Here is a 22,735-nt window from a genome sequence, read left to right as displayed (position 1 = left end):
TTATGGGTCTGATTTAGGGGCAGGTACATCCCTAGAGTGATTCCAGATCACAGGAAGTTGGAACTGAGAAGCAAATTTTGCTTTGGGTCTTACTAAACACTTCTTTGGTATTCTCTAGGCTTATACTACCTTGTTTCTACAAGGTAGGCATGTGATTATGTCCCATAATTCTTTAGGCTGTGACTACCAGGCTTCTTTGGCTGGCTGTCCTAGAGGGTAAAGAAGCATAATCAGGTCTTTGCTGTAGTCTTGATGATGACCGATATAGTTGTACAGAGAGATTATGGTTCTGTAAGTCAGGTTATAAGTACAATGCTTCTTGGTCAATGCCACTCCTTCTTTTGTTCTCCCCTATTTCTCTCCTTCCATCCCTATCCTCAATTTACATAACTCATTTTTTACACAGTATACAACAAATATAATGACTGCATTTGCTCACCTTTCCTCCTTCCATTTGTTTGTGTGTCTACCCCTTTACCCTTCCCTCAAAAACATGTTTCTAGCCTTAATGTTTGATTACTCAAAAGTATATTTCTATCTTGAAGTTATGTTGTACTTTTATGGAATGTAGAAAGAATATCATTTTTAGCTTTGAGCTCTGGGTTGGAATGAGATTGTACAACGAATAGGGAACATGGAACACTGGAGAGATTTTTAAGCCAGTGAGACTACAAGAAATGGCCAGCTGGTTTTAAATTGATGTCGAGATTTAACAGACATAGAGTAGGGTATATTAAAAACCCTGTGGACATCAACAGAAAGACATTCTGCTGTCCAAAACTATTGTCAGTGGTCTTAGGAGAAAGGAAGGGAAATTTGCAAATAGAAACAAGAGTCTATGTCAAGGATATTTAATAATGGAAAAAGTTTCTGGCTTTTTTTTTTTTTTACAGGATGTTTATGTGATATACGTATAGCGAAATTAGTCTAGTCTCTGCAGGTGGCTGTAGGCAATGCCAGCAGTAACACCTGGTAAACACATTCTGACATCCCTGAACAACATATTTCCAGGGCTTCTTCCCTTCTCTTTGTTCAGGCTCAATCTCTGAATGCCTGAGGAGAATTCAGTACCCAAAGTAGCAGTGAGTATGACAGTACTAGGTGGTTTAATCACTTTAAAGAGACAGGGCAGATGTGAAGAATTATTTCTGTCATCAGATGTCACCCATGTTCATCTTTTATTTTTAAGACTTTGATTACATTTCAGATTTGCCTCCTAGTAATAATGAGAGTTCATTTTTTTCCCCCAGAAAATTCTTTATACTGGGAGGTGATGAAGTATAAAAACCATACCTTCAACCATGAGTAACTTATTTCTGTTTATTTTAAAGCGTTTATCTGTCCGGAAGGAGAAAGATGGACAATCCAAATCCAGCAAACCTGGAGCTGATGTGAGGGAACGTATCATCAAGAGGGCAGCTCTTGAATTTGAGGATGGCATGTATGGTATCCTTTACTGTTCTGAGACCGGCCAAAGATATAGCGCTTCCTTTTCCTATATTGATCAGCTGGCTAAGCCTCTTGATTATAATCTGTTTGCCTTCTTTAGCCAAAATAGCAATTGAAAATTAACATAATAATTTTCTAGTATACAGTAGATTTTGATACAGTTTGACTTTTGGATAGGGTTTGTTAGGAAAAGAAATCACCTTAGATGAGGGCTTCAGATATCAGAATTACTATTATAAATATTACTGTTTATTTTCTTGATATTCTAATATTTGCATTCTCATTTGAAATATCACATTCAACTTCTCAACAAACCCCTATTTCCTTGATAATGATTCTGTGGAATGCACTTTTATGTGTGATGTTTTGTAAGGGTATGATTCAAATCCATAAAGAATTCAAATTCTGAAGACATTAGTACAATTTGTGTTTGGATTTTTTTCTGTTTTTCATCATTCTACTTTTATTTATTTATTCATTTATTTCTACCATAATGTATTTTTACAATATCTATTCTCATTAGACCAGTTCCCTCTCAATAGTACCCTCCACCCAAACCACATTATATTTACTGAAATAAACCCCTTGATTTTTCTCTATGGTTCTCTGAAATAATGTTACCACAGCAAAGCAGAGGAATTTATGTAGTTTATACACACTAGTCAGACTTTTTGTTTTTAATTTAAACATAGTACCTGTTTTTAAAATATTAAATCATCTTTTCAGGTAAGAGTTTTGTATAGTGAAAATGGCATTTAAACAAGGATCCAAAGATGTTTAATAGCACATCCTTTACCATATATCAATCCAAATAAAAAAATAAGACATGTTTTATATTTTTATTATGACCTCTTCACTAGCTTCTGAAGCCACTCTTTTGGTATCTCTATAGGAAAACTTGTTACTGCTATAGAGAAAACTGTCATCAAAAATCTATTTCCTTTATGGAAAATTACAAAGTACTACCCAGAGGATAACTAAAGAATATATTTGGTAATTACATCCACAACAATCTCCTTTTAATGAAAGCATCTGCTCTGACTTAAATGTATAATCTCTCTCCCTTTGCCATTGCTGGTCCTTAACATCTTTTCTTTCAGCTAATTTGGGCATAGGAATCCCTCTTTTGGCCAGTAACTTTATCAGCCCAGATATGACTGTTCATCTTCAAAGTGAAAATGGTGTTCTGGGTTTGGTAAGTTTTAAAGTAATTTAAAAGTATTAAAAAAATTGTAAAGTTTTACTTGACTAACGTTAACAGGGGTTATTTATTTGTAGTTTGTCAACTTGTAATATTTACAAACTTTATTTCTCAGTAGATCTTAACGAGTATTGGAATAAAAGCACAAATTGTACACATAGAAAATGTATGTCTTGTATGCAAAATATGAATAATGATCTTAGCCTGCCTGTGCTGGCATGCAAGCATGAAGTTGACACTGACAAATTGAAGCAATAAATATGACCATTTTTCGGACACACAAGTACGAAACAACTGGATATAAATACACTCCTATGAAAGTCCAAGACTTGTGTTCTGTTTGTCTTAGGTGATTATTCTGAAGAAAAGGGAAGTAAGTCTGTGACTTATCCATGATCAACTTAAAAGAGAAATGTACATAAGCTTAAAGGATTAGTGTCTTTTAGTTATAGGAAAAAATTTTGATCACTCTTGAAAAGTATAATTCCTAATTCTTGATTTTTCCTCTTCTTTTCTTTCATGTTTTGGTTTGAAATTGAAAAATTTTGTGGTGATCCTAGTGATTAGCGCCTTAGTTGACAATATACCTTAGTGGTAGAGCACTTGCCTAGCTCTGGTTTCAATCCCAGCATACCTGCAACGCATGCACACATGCATGTATAGTCATAGAAACAAACAAAACAACGACAGACTGAAAAGATCTCAGCAAAGGAGTATAAAGATTTCCAAACTTAAATGTAGAGAATGATAAGATTAGAACCCAAATTCAGACCTTCAGTAGTACACAAAGAAAATTACAATTGCCTTTCAAAATTTTTTCTGACTCGTCAATAACATATCTGGGAGTTGATTCTCTGGGGTCCTTCCAGAAAGATTTAGTAAATAACTGACAGCATAGTAGGTACTAAAAAAAAAATCACTTTTTGTTTTATTGATGTATTTTAAATAGCATACAACAGATCTTTCAAATGGGTATATTTAGAAGATATTTTTCCTTTTCTAGTGTCACTTATTTATGTACATATTGAAGCCAGCCAAGCGCTGGTGGCTCATACCTGTATTCCTAGTTACTCAGGAGGCTGAGACCTTAGGACTGCTGTTCAAAGCCACATTGGGCAGGAAAGTCCGTGACACTCTTATCTCCAATTAACTTCCAGAAAACTGAAAGTAGTGATGTGACTCAGAGTGGTAGAGCACTAGCCTGGAACAAAAATGCTCAAGGACAGTGCCCAAGCCCTAGAGTTCAAGCCCCATGACCATTTTGAAAGCGAATATAGAAACACTAATCAATATGAGAAAGAGAGACACAGAAATAAAGGAATTATTATTTTTTAAAATATTTTTATTGTAAACATACTTCACAGAGGGGTTACAGTTACATGAGTAAGGTAATGAGTACATTTCCTATTGAGCATTGTTACCCCTCCTTTGTTTTTCCCCTACTATCCCTTCCTTCCCCACCTCCCCCAAACCCCTCCCCACCCTCCTCTGAAGTTGTAAAGTTTGTTTTCAACAATCCTTGGATGCTGTCTTCCTAGGAGTTTCAGGAAGTTCTGTATATTACAGTTTTTGCATGGGATTCAGGAAAGTTGTCTTTCACTAACTGAGCATGGGCTGTCTTTGATAGGGTCCATATCCGATGAAGCATGAAGTTGATGCAGATCTAATCAACGCAGGTAAACTCACCTTTGACATTTTTTTCCCCAACGTTTTCTTTGTGTTAACTTAGTTGTATGTCAAGTAATAGCAAGAAGTTAGACTCAATTCCTTGCCTCTTTCTTTCTGTCTTTCTTTCTTTCTTTCTTTTTTTTTTTTTTTTGGCTTTTTGGAGGGGTAGTTTAGTTTTAAATTTTTATTGTAAAGATGATATATAGTAAGGTTACAGTTAGATAAGTAAGGTAATAAGTACACTTCTTTTTGAATAAGGTTACCCCCCTTCATTCTCTCCCACTTTACCCCCCCCCACTTCCCGCTTCCTCAAGTTGTAAAGTTCTTGTCTCTTTCTAGAGTATCCTACTGCATTTCTGATCGAGCCTTTCTAGCTTTTCTTTGGCATCCATTCACAGATGACTGAGATAAAGGAGGAAATACTGGTGGAGACTCACTTAGTAGATGAGCTTAGATGAGCTTTGAAGGTTAATCAGGGTTCTGACTGTACAAAGAGATCACTTGAATGGAGCTATTGAGGAAAATTAAAGGAAATGACAATTAATAAAGGTTTGGGAAGAAGAGAACACTGAGTAAGGACGAAAATTATTATTTCTACTCCACCTTGACGAGGAGTCCAACCAATACGAATAGGCCCTCAGTAGAATACCACCAACTTGCAGTAACCTTGGTTGCCTGCCTGTGCTTCTCATTGGCTCATCCCCAGTTGAAGTAGGTCACACTTTTCTGGCTAAAGGAGCCAGTTGTTGATCCTCAGTAGCAAGTGTTGTAGTTGATGCTCACTGCCCTCTAGTGCTTACTGGTGAGAGGGAGAGCAGCCTGTACTGGTACAGACAGGGTTTCTTAAAGCTGTCTTCTGCCACTAGGCACAACCTAGGGAGGTGAAAAAATATGGCGATTTTAGCATGATCTTTTCCTTTGACCCTGTCAGCCTATGTTTCTCTTTCTACCATTAGCCTGTTTTTGAGTAGAATATATTTGTGTACCACCACATCTTTCAGCAGCCTAATGTCAGGCTGCCAGTGTCATCATTTTGGGCTACAGCTTCTCCTTAGAATGGGGCTGCCAATTAGGAGCTAATTTCTATGCTCTAGCAAGATTTTTTTTTTACATCCTTCTTTATTCATCCTAACCCCCGTCAAAGTATTGTTCTTACTTTGCTTTCTGAAATAGTATGTTTAAAACTCAGGGGTAAGATGAGCTGAGCACAAAGGCCAGATGCCAAGTAGGATTGATGTTTGACACTTAGAATTTTTGGAAGTAATACAGCTTCTGGTTGAATAGTTGAATTAGTTAACACGACTCAACTCTAAAAGGACCACTGTGATAAAGCAATGACATTTCACCAACGCTATAATTTAATTGTACTGTCCCCTTTAGCAATAGCTCATTGATCTGTGAAAATATTTGCTGCTTGGCTTAATTAATTTATGATGTTAGTGAGTTATTTGCAAAATGAATAACTCCATTTTCCAAATTTCAGGCATGAGTTCATAAAACCCACTTTTCTTAGACAAGTGAGTAATCTGTTTGGTCACATTGCTGGCCAGTAGGTGTTTCCAATTCTGTTGAGTTTATAAGTAGCTCATTCCTAATGAAGCCAAGGTGCAAATCATCTGAGTCATTTTCTAACTCATTCACCGTAGTCCTGTGTAGGATTTTGTTTATTTGTCCTATACTTGCTAGACAAGTGTTTGAGCCATACCTTGAGTCCTTTTTCTTTTTGCTTTACTTTATTTTAGTTATTTTTCAGATAAAATCCTATGTTTTTGCTCAGACCAGTTTTCCACATGGCTTTGATCACCAGTATGCACCTCCATACCTGGATAATGATTGAGCTGGACTCTTGTTAACTTTGTGCCATGATCCTAATGATACCTACCTACCTCTCTAAGTAGTTGGTATTACAGGTGTGTGTTACCATGCCTGATGATACTTTTTTTTTGATAAATTAAGAATTTTAATCGCTAAGCAATTGTTTTAGTTTCTGAACCAAAGTCTCAAAATTTATGCAATCCTGTAAGACCTGGAAAGTTTTGATGTTTCTGTATTTGGAGTGATACAAATTAGGCAGGAAATAATTTGAAATGGAAAATGTAGAATATAAACTAGTGATTTCCTCAACTTCCCAAAATATCAGGAAATAACCTAGAACATCAGCCCATTATTTGTGTTGGTTTTAAAGGATTCTAATAGGAATCTTTTCCATTTTGTGAAGTTAAACACCTACTTACCTATTTCTAAAAAATGAAATTTAATTAAATATACTTTATAAATCTTTACTTGCTTTCACTTCATTCAGTAGAGATTCAGAGAGACTTAGAAAAACACTTGCTAAAAATAGAAGGTATGAGTGAATAACGTTTATTGGAAAAATATTTCTTAAAAATTGGAGGCGGTATTTCTGGAAAAATTAAAGGACAAATAAATTATTTAAAAAAGGTTTCTCTTTTTTCAGTTGATGGTAGGACTGTGTGCTCTAGAAAACATCATTGACAGAGCATTATATTTAGAATCTTTTCAAGCATTTTATAGTGCTAATAGAACCTACAATTTTACTGAAATTAGCTTTTCCTTCATTTTCAAATAGTACATTTCTGTTAGGATATACGAACTATACAAAATAATGCATTTTAGGGGCTGGGAAGATGGCTCAGTGGTAGAGTGCTTGCCTTGCATGCTCGAGGTCCTGGGTTCGATTCCTCAGCACCACATAAGCAAAAAGGAAAAAGCCGGAAGTGGCACTGTGGCTCAAGTGGTAGAGTGCTAGCCTTGAGCTGAAGAGCTGAGGGACAGCGCCCAGGCCCAGAGTTCAGGCCCCACAACAGGACCAAAAAAAATGCATTTGATTATTACATTTCCACACATATATAGTAATTATTCCCTTTCACCTTTTCTTATCTCTTTACCCTTGCAACTGGTCTTCCCTTCCATTACATAGTCCCCTTCTATTTTAACTTTTTGTTTTTTATTTTTTATTTTTTAATCTAGTGATACAGATACCTCCAGGCAGGTGTTCTATTCAACTCTATAGGACTTTGGGGCTGGGTGACCAAGGGAATCTCTTTGGGTTGTTGTGTGCACCATCCTTACACTAGATGCCAATCGAACTTTCTCTCCCAGGTTTAACCATGCCAACTGCAGACATTATCAAACGTTTCCATGGGCACAGAGCATGGTTCAATATATTTAAGTCAGCAAACATAATTCAGCTCATGAATGGAATCAAGGACAAAATTCCTTGATTCAATTTAGTGTCTTCTCATAATAAAAATTAATGACCTGATAGGGATTATTATTCAGAATATAAAGACTCAAAAATTAAACACCAGAAGAACATACAATCCAATATAAAAATTGGACAAATGAATCAAACAGTTTCCAAAAAAGTAAAAAAAAAGTCAATAAACACATGAAGAGGCTTTCATTGAGGTTACATGTAAATAAGAATAGGAGGCTTTGAGAGTAATCTTAGATAACAGTAATAAACTGTGTATTGTAAGAAGCTAGAAGAAAGAATTTGAGGCAGGCACTGGTAGCTCACTCCAGTAATCCTAGGTACACAAGAGGCAGAGATCTGAGGAACAAGGTTAAATGCCAGCCTGGGCAGGGAAGTCTGTGAGACCTTCAGTTAACCACCAAAAAACCAGAAGTGGAGCTGTGGCTCAATTGGTAGAGTACTAGGCTTGAACATAAAAACTCAGGGACAGCTCCCAGGCCCTGCCCCCCCTCCAAAAATGAAAAATAAAAAGATTTGTAGTGTTATCAACATAATAAAATGATAAATGTTATAAGACATGGATTTGTTTACCTTAATTGGAACATCGTGCAATCTATACATGCATCAAAACACATTGTACTCCAAAATAATATACATTTTTTAATGTAACAATTAAAAACAAATTTAAATGAAAAAGTTTACAATCAGCTTTGCTTCAAATGAATGCAATTCATAAGATGCTAGGATTTATTAGCATGGGCCTGACAATTATATTCCATGAGTTTTTTTTGGGGGGATGGGGAGAGAAGCTCTTAACAAAATTTTACTTCATAAATCATTTTGATCTAAAAGTGGTAAGCATCATCATCTACACATTATCAGCCAGTGAGGAATACCCTTCTGGAAGTCATTATGATTTAAGAGCTGAAAATAGAATTAAAAGAATAAGGCAGGTGCCTGTGGCTCACACCTATAATTCTAGCTACTCAGGAAGCTGAGAGCTGAGGATAGTGGTTTGAAGCCAGACTGGGCAGGAAAGTCTGTGAGACTCTTATTTCTAGTAAACTGCTCAGGAAAAGCTGGAAGTGATGCCGTGGCTTGAAGTGATAGACTGCTAGAATTGAGCACAAAGAGGCTCAGGGACAGTGCCCAGGCCCTGAGTTCAAGCCTTAGGACCAGCAAAAGGAGAAAAAGAAAAAATAAAAAGGATGGTTTTCTCATTTTCTACCTACAAATTCATCCTTCATTCTCCACCTCACCACACTCATAAGGATCTTATTTTGTTGGGCATAGAAGTTGTTTTAGGATAAAGTTTAGCAGTGATGTGTCTGTCCTAAAACCCAGAGCTCACACAGGCTGGCTCTCTCACCAGGTTTATGGGTCTTGTGTCATTTATCTCTAGAAGAGCTATGGCTTTTTCTGGTTTTTAAAGAGGTTTAGAGAGAAAAATAACAATGATAGAGATAGAAACTAATCTTTTTGGAACTGTTTCTCTGGGCGAGGCTCTGGAGAAAACCTTATTTACATTATCTCACTTAATCCTGAAAATGTTATGTGCTTTCCAAAAGCCCCTTCAAACCATAACAGAAAGTGTTTTCCAAAGCTTTTCTGTTTTGGAAAATGGGACAATGTTTCTGTCATTTAGAATCAAACTTCCTTGGGGGATAAATATGTCAACGTAATATAAATACCCTATACTCCCGATTTTTCTATGTTCCAGCTCCAATGGAAGAGCTGGATTGAAAAGTTAGCTTTTGTCAAGACTTGAGATGCTGGACCCATAACTCTGTTGTACAGCTGGGAATGGTCAGACCAATTCTGGCCTTGCTTGATGAGTGTCCAGCAGCTTTTCTGCACACTTGTAGCTTTCACACACCTTCGTTTTGTCTACCTTCTTATTTGGAATGACACATAGAATGGCCTCAGATAATTGACTTACTTTTCATCAGAGAGTTCGCGAGCACTTTTTATATACAAGTGTTTCTGGACACCTGAAGCTCCTGAACAGGCAAGAAGCAGAGAATGAGAGGAGACAAAAGGGAGAGCCTATTAGGTTTAAGTTATATTACTTGACTCATGGAGCCTGGGAAAATGTGCAGAGTTTCCCTAGCTCTGAACTTTAAGTAAAACAGGTACATTTTAGAAGTCCTTCCAAGAGAATTCTTTCACTAAATAAGTTGTCCAGGACTAACATACTGTTTCCCCCCTTTGTCAAAATCTGATAGTTTTTGTAAAAGTGTACAGGAACAAGAGAATAAAGATATATTTAAAAGAAAGGAGTGAGAAAAGAAGTAAAAGGGAAGGGGAGAAAAGAGGACAAGAGATCAGGGCATGAGATAGAGTGAAGAGAGAAAAGGAGAAAGAGGGAAGAAAGGAGAGAGAACAAAATAAGAGGGCTCAGGCTTAATGATAGTAGGGTTTTAGATGAGTCTTCATGTATTGCTAATTGACTTTTATGTTATTTATTCCCTAGCCCTATTGAAGGATTTGATATTTGTATACATTATGAAATGATTACTACCATCAAGTTAATGAACATATATACTCATCACCTCACATCACCATTTTTGCTTTGTGGCAAGGGTGTGTAAGATTTACTCTCTAAGCAAATTTCAAATATACCATCAAGTATAGTCAATTACAGCCACGGTACTATATACTAGATCTTTTAGCTGAAAGTTGATTTAAAACCAACCACAACAACAACAAAAACAGGAAACCTGAAGGACAGCTTTTATGAAATCCTTTTCAAAATTAGAGTTCTCCAGTTCATGTTTATTCTGTAACTCTAGTGACTTTAAATTTTATTGATCCTGACAAATGTCACCCCCAAAGTCTCTCCTCATTTTTATTTGTATTTTACAGTGACTTGTGAAAGGGCATGGGGTGAGCGGGAGGCAGAGTAGGGACAGGCAATAGAAAGGTACATTGCCTATACAGAATTCACAAATAATATCATCAGACGTTGGTGATTAGTACCTTACCCAGCAATGCTGAATAGTGATGGTGTAAAAACTATCCTTTTCTCTCTAATAAAGGGAGTTTAAGTTTTTTTTTTTTTTTTGTCTTTTGGAAGCAAAGATGTGTAGACCCTTGGTTCACCATGATATCCTTAGAAATGTAATAGTCTTTTCTTCCTTTTGTTTTTTCTTCCTTTCTGTGTGTGTGTGTTTAGGCAAGGAAACAGTTACTGTTCTTCCAGGAGCTTCTTTTTTCTCCAGCGATGAATCATTCGCAATGATTAGAGGGTATGTAATAATGGAGCCCCTCACGATCGTGGTGCAGGCAGAGCTGAGTCATCCAAAGTGTGTGAGCAAGGCTCTGAAGCCTAGGTTTACTTCTCACAGTCCTATTAAAGTATCACAGCTTATTCAGCTGCAGGAAGCTATGAAGTCAATCCCACTGGTGGTTGAGCATTGAAATACCCAGCCCACTATTAGGAAAAGAACCCTCCAACATAGAACATGTATATTTGCACCAGCTAGGTAGAGATAACCTTTCATGAGGGTCTTTCACGAAGGTTCCCAGCTAGTGTTTGTTTTCAAATCCAGTCACCTTCTTCCTCACTGAAAGCAACACATTTTAATGTGCACATGTATGTTGAATTTGTTTCTGGAGAAAATCTAGGCTATTATTTTTAAAAAGAACTCTGAGTGGTTATTTTGCTGCATTAGCTTTGAGCTGGTCTATTTAGAAAGCATGGGAGAAGACAAGGACATGTATTTTTGGGAGTATAAATATTTTTCTTAATTTTTGATGTTTTCAAGCAATAGGAACGTAAAGTTTATGAAGTTTGCTTTCTATATTCTTTTTCTTTCTCAGGGGACATGTCGATCTAACAATGCTAGGAGCCATGCAGGTTTCCAAATATGGTGACTTGGCTAACTGGATGATACCTGTAAGTAAACTTTCTTCCCTTCTGAATTATGCTTGGACCAAGATAATTTTTTTTACAAATTCTTTATCGTGATTAAGTGATTACATAATTTGACAAATTTTACAGTATTTTGGGATAGTGATGCTTAGTTAAATTCACAAACACATTCTAACTTTCATGAGGCAAATGGTCTATGTGGTCTATAAAGTTTATGAGTTCTATGGGCTTTGACAATACAGTTATTTCTTCCACGTTGGGTGATGTGTACATTCCTTTCCTTTTGCATAGTGTCAGCTGTTCCCTCTTTCCCACTCATTCCCTCCCTCCTATCGCTGCCATTGAGTTGCTTGGTTCATTTTGATCAATGTCCAGTGCAGCTGATAGGTCCCACTGTTGTATGTTTTTCCCTGGTTCCCTCAAGTTCTCTGTCCTCCTCCTAGTTTCCCTCCTGTGTACACATATATACCATATGTGTAATCAGCAGCATGGGGTTATTTAGTAGTGATTCGACCAGATGAGTGGAGATTCTTTGTTTCTCACATCTTGTTAACTTTGTCATATCACCTTATATTTTGGATTTAACATCCATTTTTCAGGGAGACCATGTGCTGTTTGTCTCTTTGTCCTTTGCTTACGTCACTCAACATGATTTCTCCTAGTTCCGTCCATTTCCCTGCAAATGCCATTATTTTGTCCTTTCTAATGGCTGCATAATATTCCATTGGGTATAGATACCACAATTTTTGGATCCATTCATCTGTGGTGGGACATCTGGGTTGTTTCCATATCCTGGCTATTGTGAACAGTGCTGCAATAAACATGGAGGTGCATGTGTCCTTGTATCCTGGTTCCTGTTGTTCAGGATAGATGCCTATGAGTGGTGTTGCTTGGTCATAGGGGAGGTCTATATTTAACTTTCTGAGGACCCTCCAGACTGCTTTCCAAAGTGGTTGTATAAGTGGACATTCCCACCAGCAATGCAGTAGAGTTCCTCTTTCTCCGCATCCAGCATTTGTCATTGGCTGACTTCTGGATGTGGGCCATTCTGACTGGGGTAAGGTGGCATCTCAGAGTTGTCTTTGTTTGTATTTCCTTTACAACCAGGGATAGTGAACATTTCCTTATGTGTTTCTTTGCCATTTTTATCTCTTCTTCTGAGAAGTCTCTCTTTAGTTCCCTTGCCTATTTAGTAATTGGTTTGTTGGGTTTGGGAGGGATAGTTTCTTGAGTTCCCTGTATATACTGATATTAGCTCCTTGTCTGATATGTTGCTTGTAAATATTTTGGTTGTCTTTCTAGTTTGGTTGCTATGTCTTTAGCTATGCAGAAACTTTTTATTTTAAGGTAGTTCCATTTGTTGAGTCTCTCTCCACTTTGTAGTGATCCTGGAACTCTGTTCAGGAAGTTCCTGCCTGTGCCTTTAAGTTCAGGTGTCTCTCCCACTCTGTCCTGCTGAATTTCTGAAACCACTGCAGGACGTAGTAGGAGGGACCGAGATAATTTTTGAAATATTAGGAAAAATATTTCAAGTTGCTATGAGAGCTCCATCTAATTATTTAAAAATGAGGATTTTGTATATATTTCTTCTTTGATTCTTAAATTAATTAAATTATCTGTGCATAGTGGTACAAAGGGGTTTCCTTTCAATATGTCAGCCTGTGAAGACCATGTATCTTGCTCATTGTAACCCCTGCCATCATTCTCCCTATATTTCTTCCTCAACTAAAAGGCTTTAAAAAGCCTTTAAAAGGCTTTTTTTTCTATTAGCAAGTATTAATTGCACAAGGGCATTTCATTGTGATAACTATTTGCAAATATTCTTATCTCCTCTTCTTTTTTTTTTAATTGTGAAAATACCGTACAGAGGGGTTACAATTACATGGGCAAGATAACGAGTACATTTCTTATCAAGCATTGTCTCCTCCTTTGTTTCCCCTTCCCATCCCTTCCCATACCACCCCACCCTCTCTATCCCATCCCTCTTCCCCAAAGTTGTAAAGTTCGTTTTTTAGCATAATGACTTGTACATCTCATTGTTGCAATGGGTCCATATGTATCCTTAGTTAAATGATTTGATTCTTCCCTTCCCCTCCACAAATTATACCAACATCAAAAAAGGGAAAGCAGGGGTTATACCGTGGGGAAGGACATACAAAGCAACAAAGAAATCATCTTATAAATATGTTAGAAACAATTGCATGAAAGAAAAAAAAACATTTGAATACTTATCTTGGGGCTCATTTCCCTAATATCAACTTTTCTGACCTTTTCTGCTTGACTCTGACATACACTAGTTATTGCAAATAAGGGAAACCATGGGACCTATGTTTCTTTGGGCCTGGCTTACTTCACTTGATATAATTTTTTCCAAGTTTTTCCATTTCCTAACAAATGGGGCAATGTCATTCTTTCTGTTGGAGGCATAGAATTCCATTGTGTATATATACCACATTTTCTTGATTCATTCATCTACTGAGGGGCATCTAGGTTGGTTCCATATCTTAGCTATGGTAAATAATGCTGCAATAAACATAGTTGTGCTGGTAGCTTTAGTGTAATCTTGTGTTTGATCATTTGGGTAAATGCCCAAAAGTGGGATTGCTGGGTCATAGGGGAGCTCTGTGTGGAGTCTTTTGAGGAACCTCCATACTGCTTTCCAAAGTGGTTGAACAAGTTTACACTCCCACCAACAATGCAGTAGGGTTCCCTTCTGTCCACATCCCCTCTTATCTCCTCTTCTATGCCACTGCAGGCACTTGCTATCTGTGTAACTTGTGCCAGTAACTTCTTTTTCCTCCATGTAAAATAGGAATGACATAATAGGACCAACTTTATGGAATTATGTAAAGGAATAAATTAGGAAATAGCTGCTGTAATCAGATCATAGTACTGACACATAGTCTATGCTAAATAAGTGGTTATTACTTTATGAGTGAAGAATGAGATTCTGGCAGAGAAATGGGAGATTTGGGCCAACAAGCGAATAACATTAATACCTGAGGAGAGAAGCAATAGGATTTTTAATTGAACTGTTTCTCCGGGTTAATGTTTTCTCTAAAGTTGGTTTACACAGTGGTCCTGAGGAGAAACCTTTTGTTCAACATATTCTTCTCTTCAGGAAGTTTCCTTCAGGTGAGATTTATTTATGTTATGAGTTAGCACGCCGTGCTACTGGAAGCTTTCAATGAGAGAACATTAGGTAGTTGCCCTTTGTAGCAGGAGTTTCCAATGTGTATCATATTTTTATATATCTTCTTAAGGCTGCCATGAATAATTACAATGTTAGTGTTTATTGCTTTATAGTATTCTTAATATCATTTGGAACTTATGAGTTTCCAAGGGAATGAATCTAGTGTGGTGATGGTTGGGGCCTCTGGAACATTCTAACTAGCCTTGTGGTAGTCTGAGGGAAGTTAAGCATAGCACTGTTCAATTCTGGTAATGGAAGTTGGCAGCAATGTTGTTTGGGATTGGTTTTCTTTTGCTCCTTGAAGTAACTGATAATCCCTTCTTGACTGCTGAGCATATGATTTGCAGCCTATATTTTCATTTTCAGAGTTTCAGAACAAGACCAAGGACTTCAGAGTCAAGACCAGTTTCAGCTTTATCCTTTTCAACCTAGATGATCTGAAACACATTTTTTTTGTACGAACTAAGTATAGGAAAATGAAAAGTGAACAGTGCAGTACTCCATAAATAGTGACTATTATTTTCATCTTCCTTAATGCATTCGTGTTTAACATTAGAAGAGGAACTATTTGCCTAAAGGACACTGGCTCAAGCATGAAGATTCTGAGGAAATCAGTTCAAACTGTTTATCCTAAGTTGATATTCAAGAATTCAAAGCTAAATCCTTTCAGGGTACATTGCTAGTTTTTGTTGGTTGTAGATAGGATGAATTGTACCAGTCTTATGTAGTTTTAGTGAGAAATCTTTCTTTTTGTCCCAAAGATTTATGCCGATGTATAAAATTAGGATACATTTTTATTGCAAAATCTGACAGCCAAGAAGCTGAAAAATTCAGCTTTATTATATAATTTTTCACTTACTTTTATCATTTCACTGAGTTTAATAGTTTTTCTACGTCTGTGTAACAGCCTTGAGTTCTCAGCAACTGATATCACTATCAATCATTTCAGTGTTGGATTATAATAAGCACTGAACCTTTAAGAAAAGCAACTGGTATGGATGCTCTTTGTCTCACCCTTTAACAGCTTCTTAGTATTCAGTGTTGGTCCTGTAATACACAGATTTTTAACAGTTCTGCCTGAGTTTCCATAAAAAAAGGGATAGAGGGGAAATTGATGATAGTCATATACTCCACCAAATTCCCTGCTTAGCCTGAGGATAGTAAAGCCCAGACAAGCTAGGAAAAGGTGAAGAAATGTAGGGTAAGAAAATCTACATTCAGGTCTGCTCTAGTGCCTTCTGGATGTCTATTTTTGGAAAACAGCTGGCACAGATTATTGACTTATGAAAGGAAGCAGATATGTATGTTCAGCTCTGGGAGCTGGCAATTGAAAGCATGAAATAGCAACCCGCTGGACAGGACTACCAAGCATGAGAGCCACTGAAGAGAAGGGCCCTCTCTTTACACAGGGAGAGGAATGAAATAACGTATTTCTAAGGCAAGGAATAGGACACTTTCAGTGTCTATTTGCTCATTTGCAAAGAATAAATAAAGCTTAATGATGTATTCATGTATGGTACATTCCTAGTACAGAAAAATGTTTGGGTCTTCTCGGTGTGATACCTTTTTTTTTTTTTTTTTTGCACCAGTCCTGGGGCTTGGTCTCAGGGTCTGGACACTGTCTCTGAGCTTCTTTTGCTCAAGGCTAGACCTCTACTACTTGAGCCACAGTGCCACTTCCGGCTTTTTCTGTATATATGGTTCTGAGGAATCAAACCCAGGGTTTTATGCATGAGAAGCAAGCACTCTGCCACTAGGCCACATTCCCAGCCCCTAGATGTGATACAATTTTTAAAGTAAACCAAGTCTCTAGTTTTCTTAACTAAACCTCCCTAAAAAGAGGATTGCATTCAAGGTTCTGTGACTTTAATCACCTCAATTGTACAGTCCAAACATTAAATCCATAGGTATAGATAAATACATGTAGCATGTAGATTACAACTAGATGAAGGTTGCATACTTGAATATTGTTGATTCACATCTTGATGTCTTGTTCATTTGGTCCTAAGGCTCAGAACAGTGCAATCTATGAGTGAGAAAAAGGGGAGGTAGAAAAATCTGTATGTAATGTGAAGCTTTTATAATTATTCAGTAATACTTTTGCCTTAATATGGATAGATTAATTTTGTCTTCATAGGTTAGTAATGTAGAGAATCAGCTTGTTGCAAATGAGCATTTAATCCCCTATTCCTTTTTCCCCTTGAAAGAGCTCTTGCCCTTCTGCTTTGTGTGTGTGAGAAGAAGTAGGAAGACCCTCACCAGAGGAGGCCCCTTTCTCTTAAACTTCTAATCCTCCCCAAATTGTTAGGTATAAATATTTATTCATAACAAACAGTCCAGTTTCAGCAATTGTTATAGTAAATTGTTATAGTAACACCCAATAGACTAAAACATCATCATGTGGTTTTTCAAGCCTAAAACAGTTATAATTTAATTTTTTTTGTCAGTCATGGGGCTTGAACTCTGGACCTGAGTGCTGTCCCTGAGCTCTTCAGCTCAAGGCAAGGGCCTTACCAATTGAGCCACAGTACCACTTCCAGATTTCTTGTAGTTAATTGGAGATAAGAGGCTCAAGGACTTTCCTGCTTGGGCTGGCTTTGAGCCTGGATCCTCAGATCTCAGCCTCCTGAGTAGGTTACAGGTGTAAGCCACCAGTGCCAGCTTCATTTAAGTCTTTACAGAAAACAGTGTCTTCGACCATTGATCTGAAAGCTTTTGAGAAATGAAGTAGTAGTATAAGTTTCTAAGCAATGTGTCACTGATAGCTCAAAAGTTTTATATGTTGTATTTTCATTCTCTTCACAGTATTTCTGATCTTTCTTGTTATTTTTGTATGATCCACTGGTTGTTTAGAAGTTTGGAAATTTCCAAATATATAGGGATTTTCATAAAACTCTCTTCAAATAAATTCTAGTTTAATTCTTTTCTACATTAGAGTACATACGTAGTATTAACACCAATTCTTTATCATAAATATATAGTATTAACATCAATTCTTTTAAGTTTTTTTTATACCTGGAAGAGAGGATATGTTAGTGATTGTTTTGTATTTGAAAAGCATATGTGTGTGTGTGTGTGTGTGTGTGTGTGTGTGTGTGTGTATAAATTGATATTGGCATTGTTGTATAGAGTTCTATGACTGTGAATTAGTCCTAAACATACACAGTGTTTTCAAGTCTTCTTCATGCTTCTGTCAGTGAGAGAATAGGTGCAAAGCCTTTTGTCCTGATTTTGGATTAATCTGTTTCCTTTTCATTTTATCTGATTTTACTTCATATATTTTAGAGATGTTCCTCCTAACATTCATACACATTTAAGATTGTTACATTCTCTTGATGAATTGGTCTATTATTTTATCTCTCTTTGTTTATGCTAATCTTTATTCTAAAGTCTACTGTATTAACATAGTTATTCTGCATTGTATTTCTTTCTTCATTCTCCTTTGTGAATGTATTAGTATTTTATATTTAAGTAAATGCTTGTTGTCCTATACTTAGGTCTTGCTTAAAAAATCATCTTATGATATTTGATTTTTAATGGGAGGCTTAGAGCATTTATATTTAGTGTAATTATCAAAATGGTTTGGTTTAAATCTAGTAGAGTATGATTTGTTTTACTATTGACCTATTCTCATTTTCATTTTTGATCAGTTATGTATTTTTGTGACTTTTATCTTTAAAGTTTGCTTATTATTCACTTGTTTCTTTATGATTTTAATGATTTTTCTAGGGTACACTATTTTTTTATTTATCATCGTCTACTTGAATGGATTACATCACTTTATATGTAAGAGCCATGCAAGAATATACTTTGGTTTTTGCCCTCATTTTTTCTTACTAATATTTATGATTGAGTGAGCTGTTTGTTTAATCATTGTCACTCATATTTCTCCAAGTTTAGAACTTATTCATTGGTGTAAGCATTTTCTCAGAGACGACTTTTTTCTGCCTTTTTAAAAATTGTAGAATGTATTATGCTTTTGTTTTCTATTATTGTTATCAACATGTTGAAGGCCAAGGGAATGCTTGTAGCTTCTGGTAGCAACAGTAAGAGAAGTAGGAATAAGCAGTCACTAGAACAGTGTGGTTTGCTATAGTACTTTTTTTTTTAGCTTCTACTGTTAGATAAGTGATAATGCAGAAGTTCTAATTTATCAAGTTAAAATTTCAATATAGTATTCTGCTTGCATTTCTATTTTTTAATGTTAATAATACATTTTATTTTACATATGTTATAAAGTCTTATGGTCCTTCGCAGTCTTGCTTTAGGGACTTTGTATATTTCTGCAGTTCAGCTGTGTCTAGATCCAGACTTTCACTGACTTTTGTGTTTCTTTCTTCCGGTTTTTCAGAAAATACTTTATTACTTTTTAAAATCACACCCATGAAGTCAAGACCGCACATATTTAACAGTATATTACCACCCTAATACAAATAGAAGAAAATTAAGTTTAACATTGGTATTAACATTATACATTTCCATACACTGCCAACTTGACACAGTAAAACTGGGCTGCTTTTGCCAAGGTTGACAGCATTGCTAAAGTTTTTAATAATTCAAATTATATGTGTATATACATTTATGTTAGTATAAAGGTGAGTAACTACAGTATGTTCTGCATTGACAGCAGCAACAGCTTTCTAGGGCTTACAGACATTGAAACGGAATTCTGGAGGTATCCAGTTCACAGCAGCTCAGGTTGATCCTTTCAATATTTGTTTTTACTCTGTTATGGTGACTTGAACATGGCCTTTAGTTTCACTAATGAAACCATTCTGGTGATTTTCTTCTGAGTACTATACAATGCTTTACATATTATGAAGTTTTTCCTGCCTGATACCAGACCTGTGTAAGTTCTGGGCACTTTGGGCATAATACTTGGTAAGAGGCTCTTCCCTTTTCATTTTTCTCCTCCAAAACACTGCTTAACACCCTTTAGGATTAAAACTCAAGAGCAAGTGAAGGCAAAGAAAGGACCAGAAAGTCTTTAAGTCTTTCTACAGCTTCTTAAAGTATTTGTGGGCTCCATGCTTTCTTGTTCTTGAAAGTATGTCAGTCTGATTCTTAGGTGCATGCGTGCGTGTGTGCGTGCATGCGTGAGTGTGTGTGTGTGTGTGTGTGTGTGTGTGTGTGAATATGTATATATTTTTGTGTATGTATGTGTGTGTTTCGAGGTATGTCTTTGGACACACTTTCACAGCCCTTCTTGCATTAACTGCCCTGATTTCTCCAGCAGCTCAGTTTTTCCTGGGGAGCGTTCAACACTGGCATATCAGTGACAGAGCCCTCTCTTCCTCCTGGCATGTATGGTCAACAAAAGATGATGACACTGTTAGGCTAGCCCTTTCCTTTAAGTCCCTATCTTGGAAGCATTTGCTTAGGGGCTTCTGATGGGCTGGCCATAGCTTTCTCAGGTAGGAGTCAGTTTCAAGTTCACCAGTTACAGGGCCCCCTCCGCTAAATGAGGAACATGCATCTCCTTACTCCTTGTCTTGGTTGCTTGAAGATAGAAATGATGGAAGAGGGATCACTGGTTTGTTTGTTTTTTTTTAAAATCCAATTCTTTGTACAGAATCCTCTGCTGTCTCATCCTGTATTCCTGGAATTACAGAGGGTCTCAAGGACTTGCTTTGACCATTTCCTTTTTAAGTTCTGCTTCAGGATATCTGTCTCTCCCCTGGTATCTTACTAGTTTCAATAATTGAATGTGAGTTAAAAACAAACTGGAAGAGTCCTTATCTAGCATCTAGTTACCACCAAATTTGCTCATTAGTCTACATTCCCCAGGCTGCCATGAATTCTCCCTTATAAAATCATAGTTAAGCATTGGTGCATGGGGTAGGTATTTTTTATTTAGAATTCTTGTGCACCTGGGCCATCTCACTAAGCCATGTTGTTTTTCCCAGCCAGCAAAGGGGACTGTGGCACTATCTAGCTAAGCCCTGTCCATTTTATCAGAGAACAAAAACTGCACTGTTTGTGGTGTGAATCTTTATTTCCTGTGCAAGTAAGAAACACATTTAATGTCTGCAGAATTCTCAGGAGCAAAAAATCATTCCTTTTTCTTCAGTGATTTAACAAAGGAGAGTACATTTTTTTAAGGGCAACTTTATACTAGTGATTTATGAATTTAGAATGTAATTAGAAATACACTATTTATTATTGTTCTCTACTTAGATACTGTGCTTTTTTAATCTAAAAATACTTTATGGCCGTCTGGAAAACATTCTGTTGAAAAATAATCCTTAGTTTCTTTATTAACGTCAGGTATTTTTTTTAGGATAAAGATCTTTTTATAGAGAGTAACATATTTGTTATAGTCATTTTGCAAGGAAAATTCTGCTTTACTTGAAAAACACTGTTGATGATTTAAAGCTATGGTAAGGTTCAAAAGCCACAGTTAATTTTTAAATTTTTTTTTCTTCAAGGAGGCAACTAACAGTTTTTAAGCACAAGTGGTTGGCCAGGCACTCTATTGTATAATTTGTTTATGTTTTGTGAATTTAATCCCTATAGTGTACTGTGGTTTATATCATACCTCTTCTCTCTTCCCCCAAATCTGTGGAAGATTGATTTCAGAACCCTCTTTAAGTATAAAAATCCATGGATGCTAAAGTCTTTTACACTATTAAATAGTATGGTACAACCTATACCTATTTCTCCACATACTTTAAATCATTTTTAGATTACTTATGCTACTTATTGTAATGTATATGCTGTGTGAGTGGTTACACATGTTGTTTAGGAAATGTTGACATTAAATTTTTTTGATGTATGTTTAGATCTGAGAATGTGGAACTCAAGAGATATGAGGTATCAATAATATGGTCGTAACATTTTCTGACAAGTAATTAAACCTATGACCCTTTGGTTTATTGTTGTTGTTTTTATTATTAAGGAGTTGTACAAAGGATCCTTTGTTTTTATGAGTCTTACAATCTAGCTAATATTGTATGGATAAAATATGCTGCCATATGTAGGAGGGATATAGGAGCCATATGTATGGTTCATGCTCAAGGTGGGGTTTGGAAGATACCATGTCGAGCATTTGTTTTGCTCTATTTTCTGCATCCTTTTTTCTTATCATCTTATTCAAATTCTAAAATACCTACCATCTGCTAACGTGTATTTAACCTAAAATCTAAATATTAAATACTTTACCCATTTCATTTACCCATTTAAAATTTTTTATACCCCATCAATTAAAAACCTTGGAAGTGTTCAGACCCTCTGAATTTTTATAGAATTAGCTTTTCGTACTAGACAGAAAAGATAGTAGAAGAACCAAAACAAATTCATTAGTGAGATAGCATGTGGAGCACATGGGAGCCCTTTAGAAAAGTAATGACATGAGAATGTGAAGTAGTTTTTTCTTCATCTTAGTTTTCATCAGGATGAAAGATATTTTGCCTTTTGATTGCTTATTAAGTTTATTTTAGCTGTGGAGAAAAGGACATTATTGTTCATTCTCCTTGCTATGCTTCATATGATACATTTGTGAATAACTACTTACTTTTAAGAACTTTTTCTACTCTCTGGAGTTAGAATATATTCAAAAACCAACTTTACAATGTCGGTGTGGGGGGGGAGGGGGGTATAATTGGGTGGGGGGAGGGGGGAGGCTGGGAAGGGAGGTGAAGGGTAAACAAAGGAGGAGGCTGCAATGCTTGGTAAGAAATGTATGCATTATCCTGCCCATGTAATTGTAGCCCCTCTGTACAGTATGTTCTCAAATAAAATAAAATAAAATTAAAAAAAAAAGAATATATTCAATCCAGTGGCTGAATGAAAGGTAAGCCGGATCTATGATTGATTCCAAGCCATGTCACTATACAGCCTTCCAGAAGCTCTTGTAACAATTCACTCATCTCATGTGGTATTGGAAGGCTAAATCAGTCAATCTCAGTTTCTTCTTCTTTCCTGCCCCATTTTCTTCCTCTTTAGATACCGAACTCTCTTCTTTCTTTTTATAGAAAGACTGAACAATGAGTTAGTTTGATATTTGTAATAATATACCTTGGTTAATGATGCATTTGTATGACTGCAGCATCCCCTTTCCACTAAACAACCCACTGAAAAGGAGAAGAAACATTAGAAATGATACATAAGGCTTCCTAGAAATACATTATG

The 22,735-nt window shown here is 36.4% G+C and overlaps 1 protein-coding gene across 1 annotated transcript in view; it reads left to right on the top strand.

The window, feature by feature from the left end:
* Window positions 1-22,735, top strand: part of Oxct1 (3-oxoacid CoA-transferase 1) — a 134,420-nt gene that overhangs the window by 61,778 nt on the left and 49,907 nt on the right. Inside the window, exons 9-13 of the mRNA XM_070041107.1 lie at window positions 1,332-1,446; window positions 2,550-2,644; window positions 4,278-4,326; window positions 10,714-10,786; window positions 11,361-11,436. Coding sequence (XP_069897208.1) covers window positions 1,332-1,446; window positions 2,550-2,644; window positions 4,278-4,326; window positions 10,714-10,786; window positions 11,361-11,436 — 408 coding nt within the window. The remainder of the gene's footprint in view (window positions 1-1,331; window positions 1,447-2,549; window positions 2,645-4,277; window positions 4,327-10,713; window positions 10,787-11,360; window positions 11,437-22,735) is intronic.

The sequence above is a fragment of the Dipodomys merriami genome, unplaced genomic scaffold (assembly GCF_024711535.1).
Source record: "Dipodomys merriami isolate MVZ:Mamm:240054 unplaced genomic scaffold, mDipMer1.0.p SCAF_30, whole genome shotgun sequence".
Classification (NCBI taxonomy): Eukaryota; Metazoa; Chordata; class Mammalia; order Rodentia; family Heteromyidae; genus Dipodomys; species Dipodomys merriami.
The sequence above is the reverse complement of the archived record's forward strand: the minus strand, read 5'-3'. Positions and strand labels throughout refer to the sequence as shown.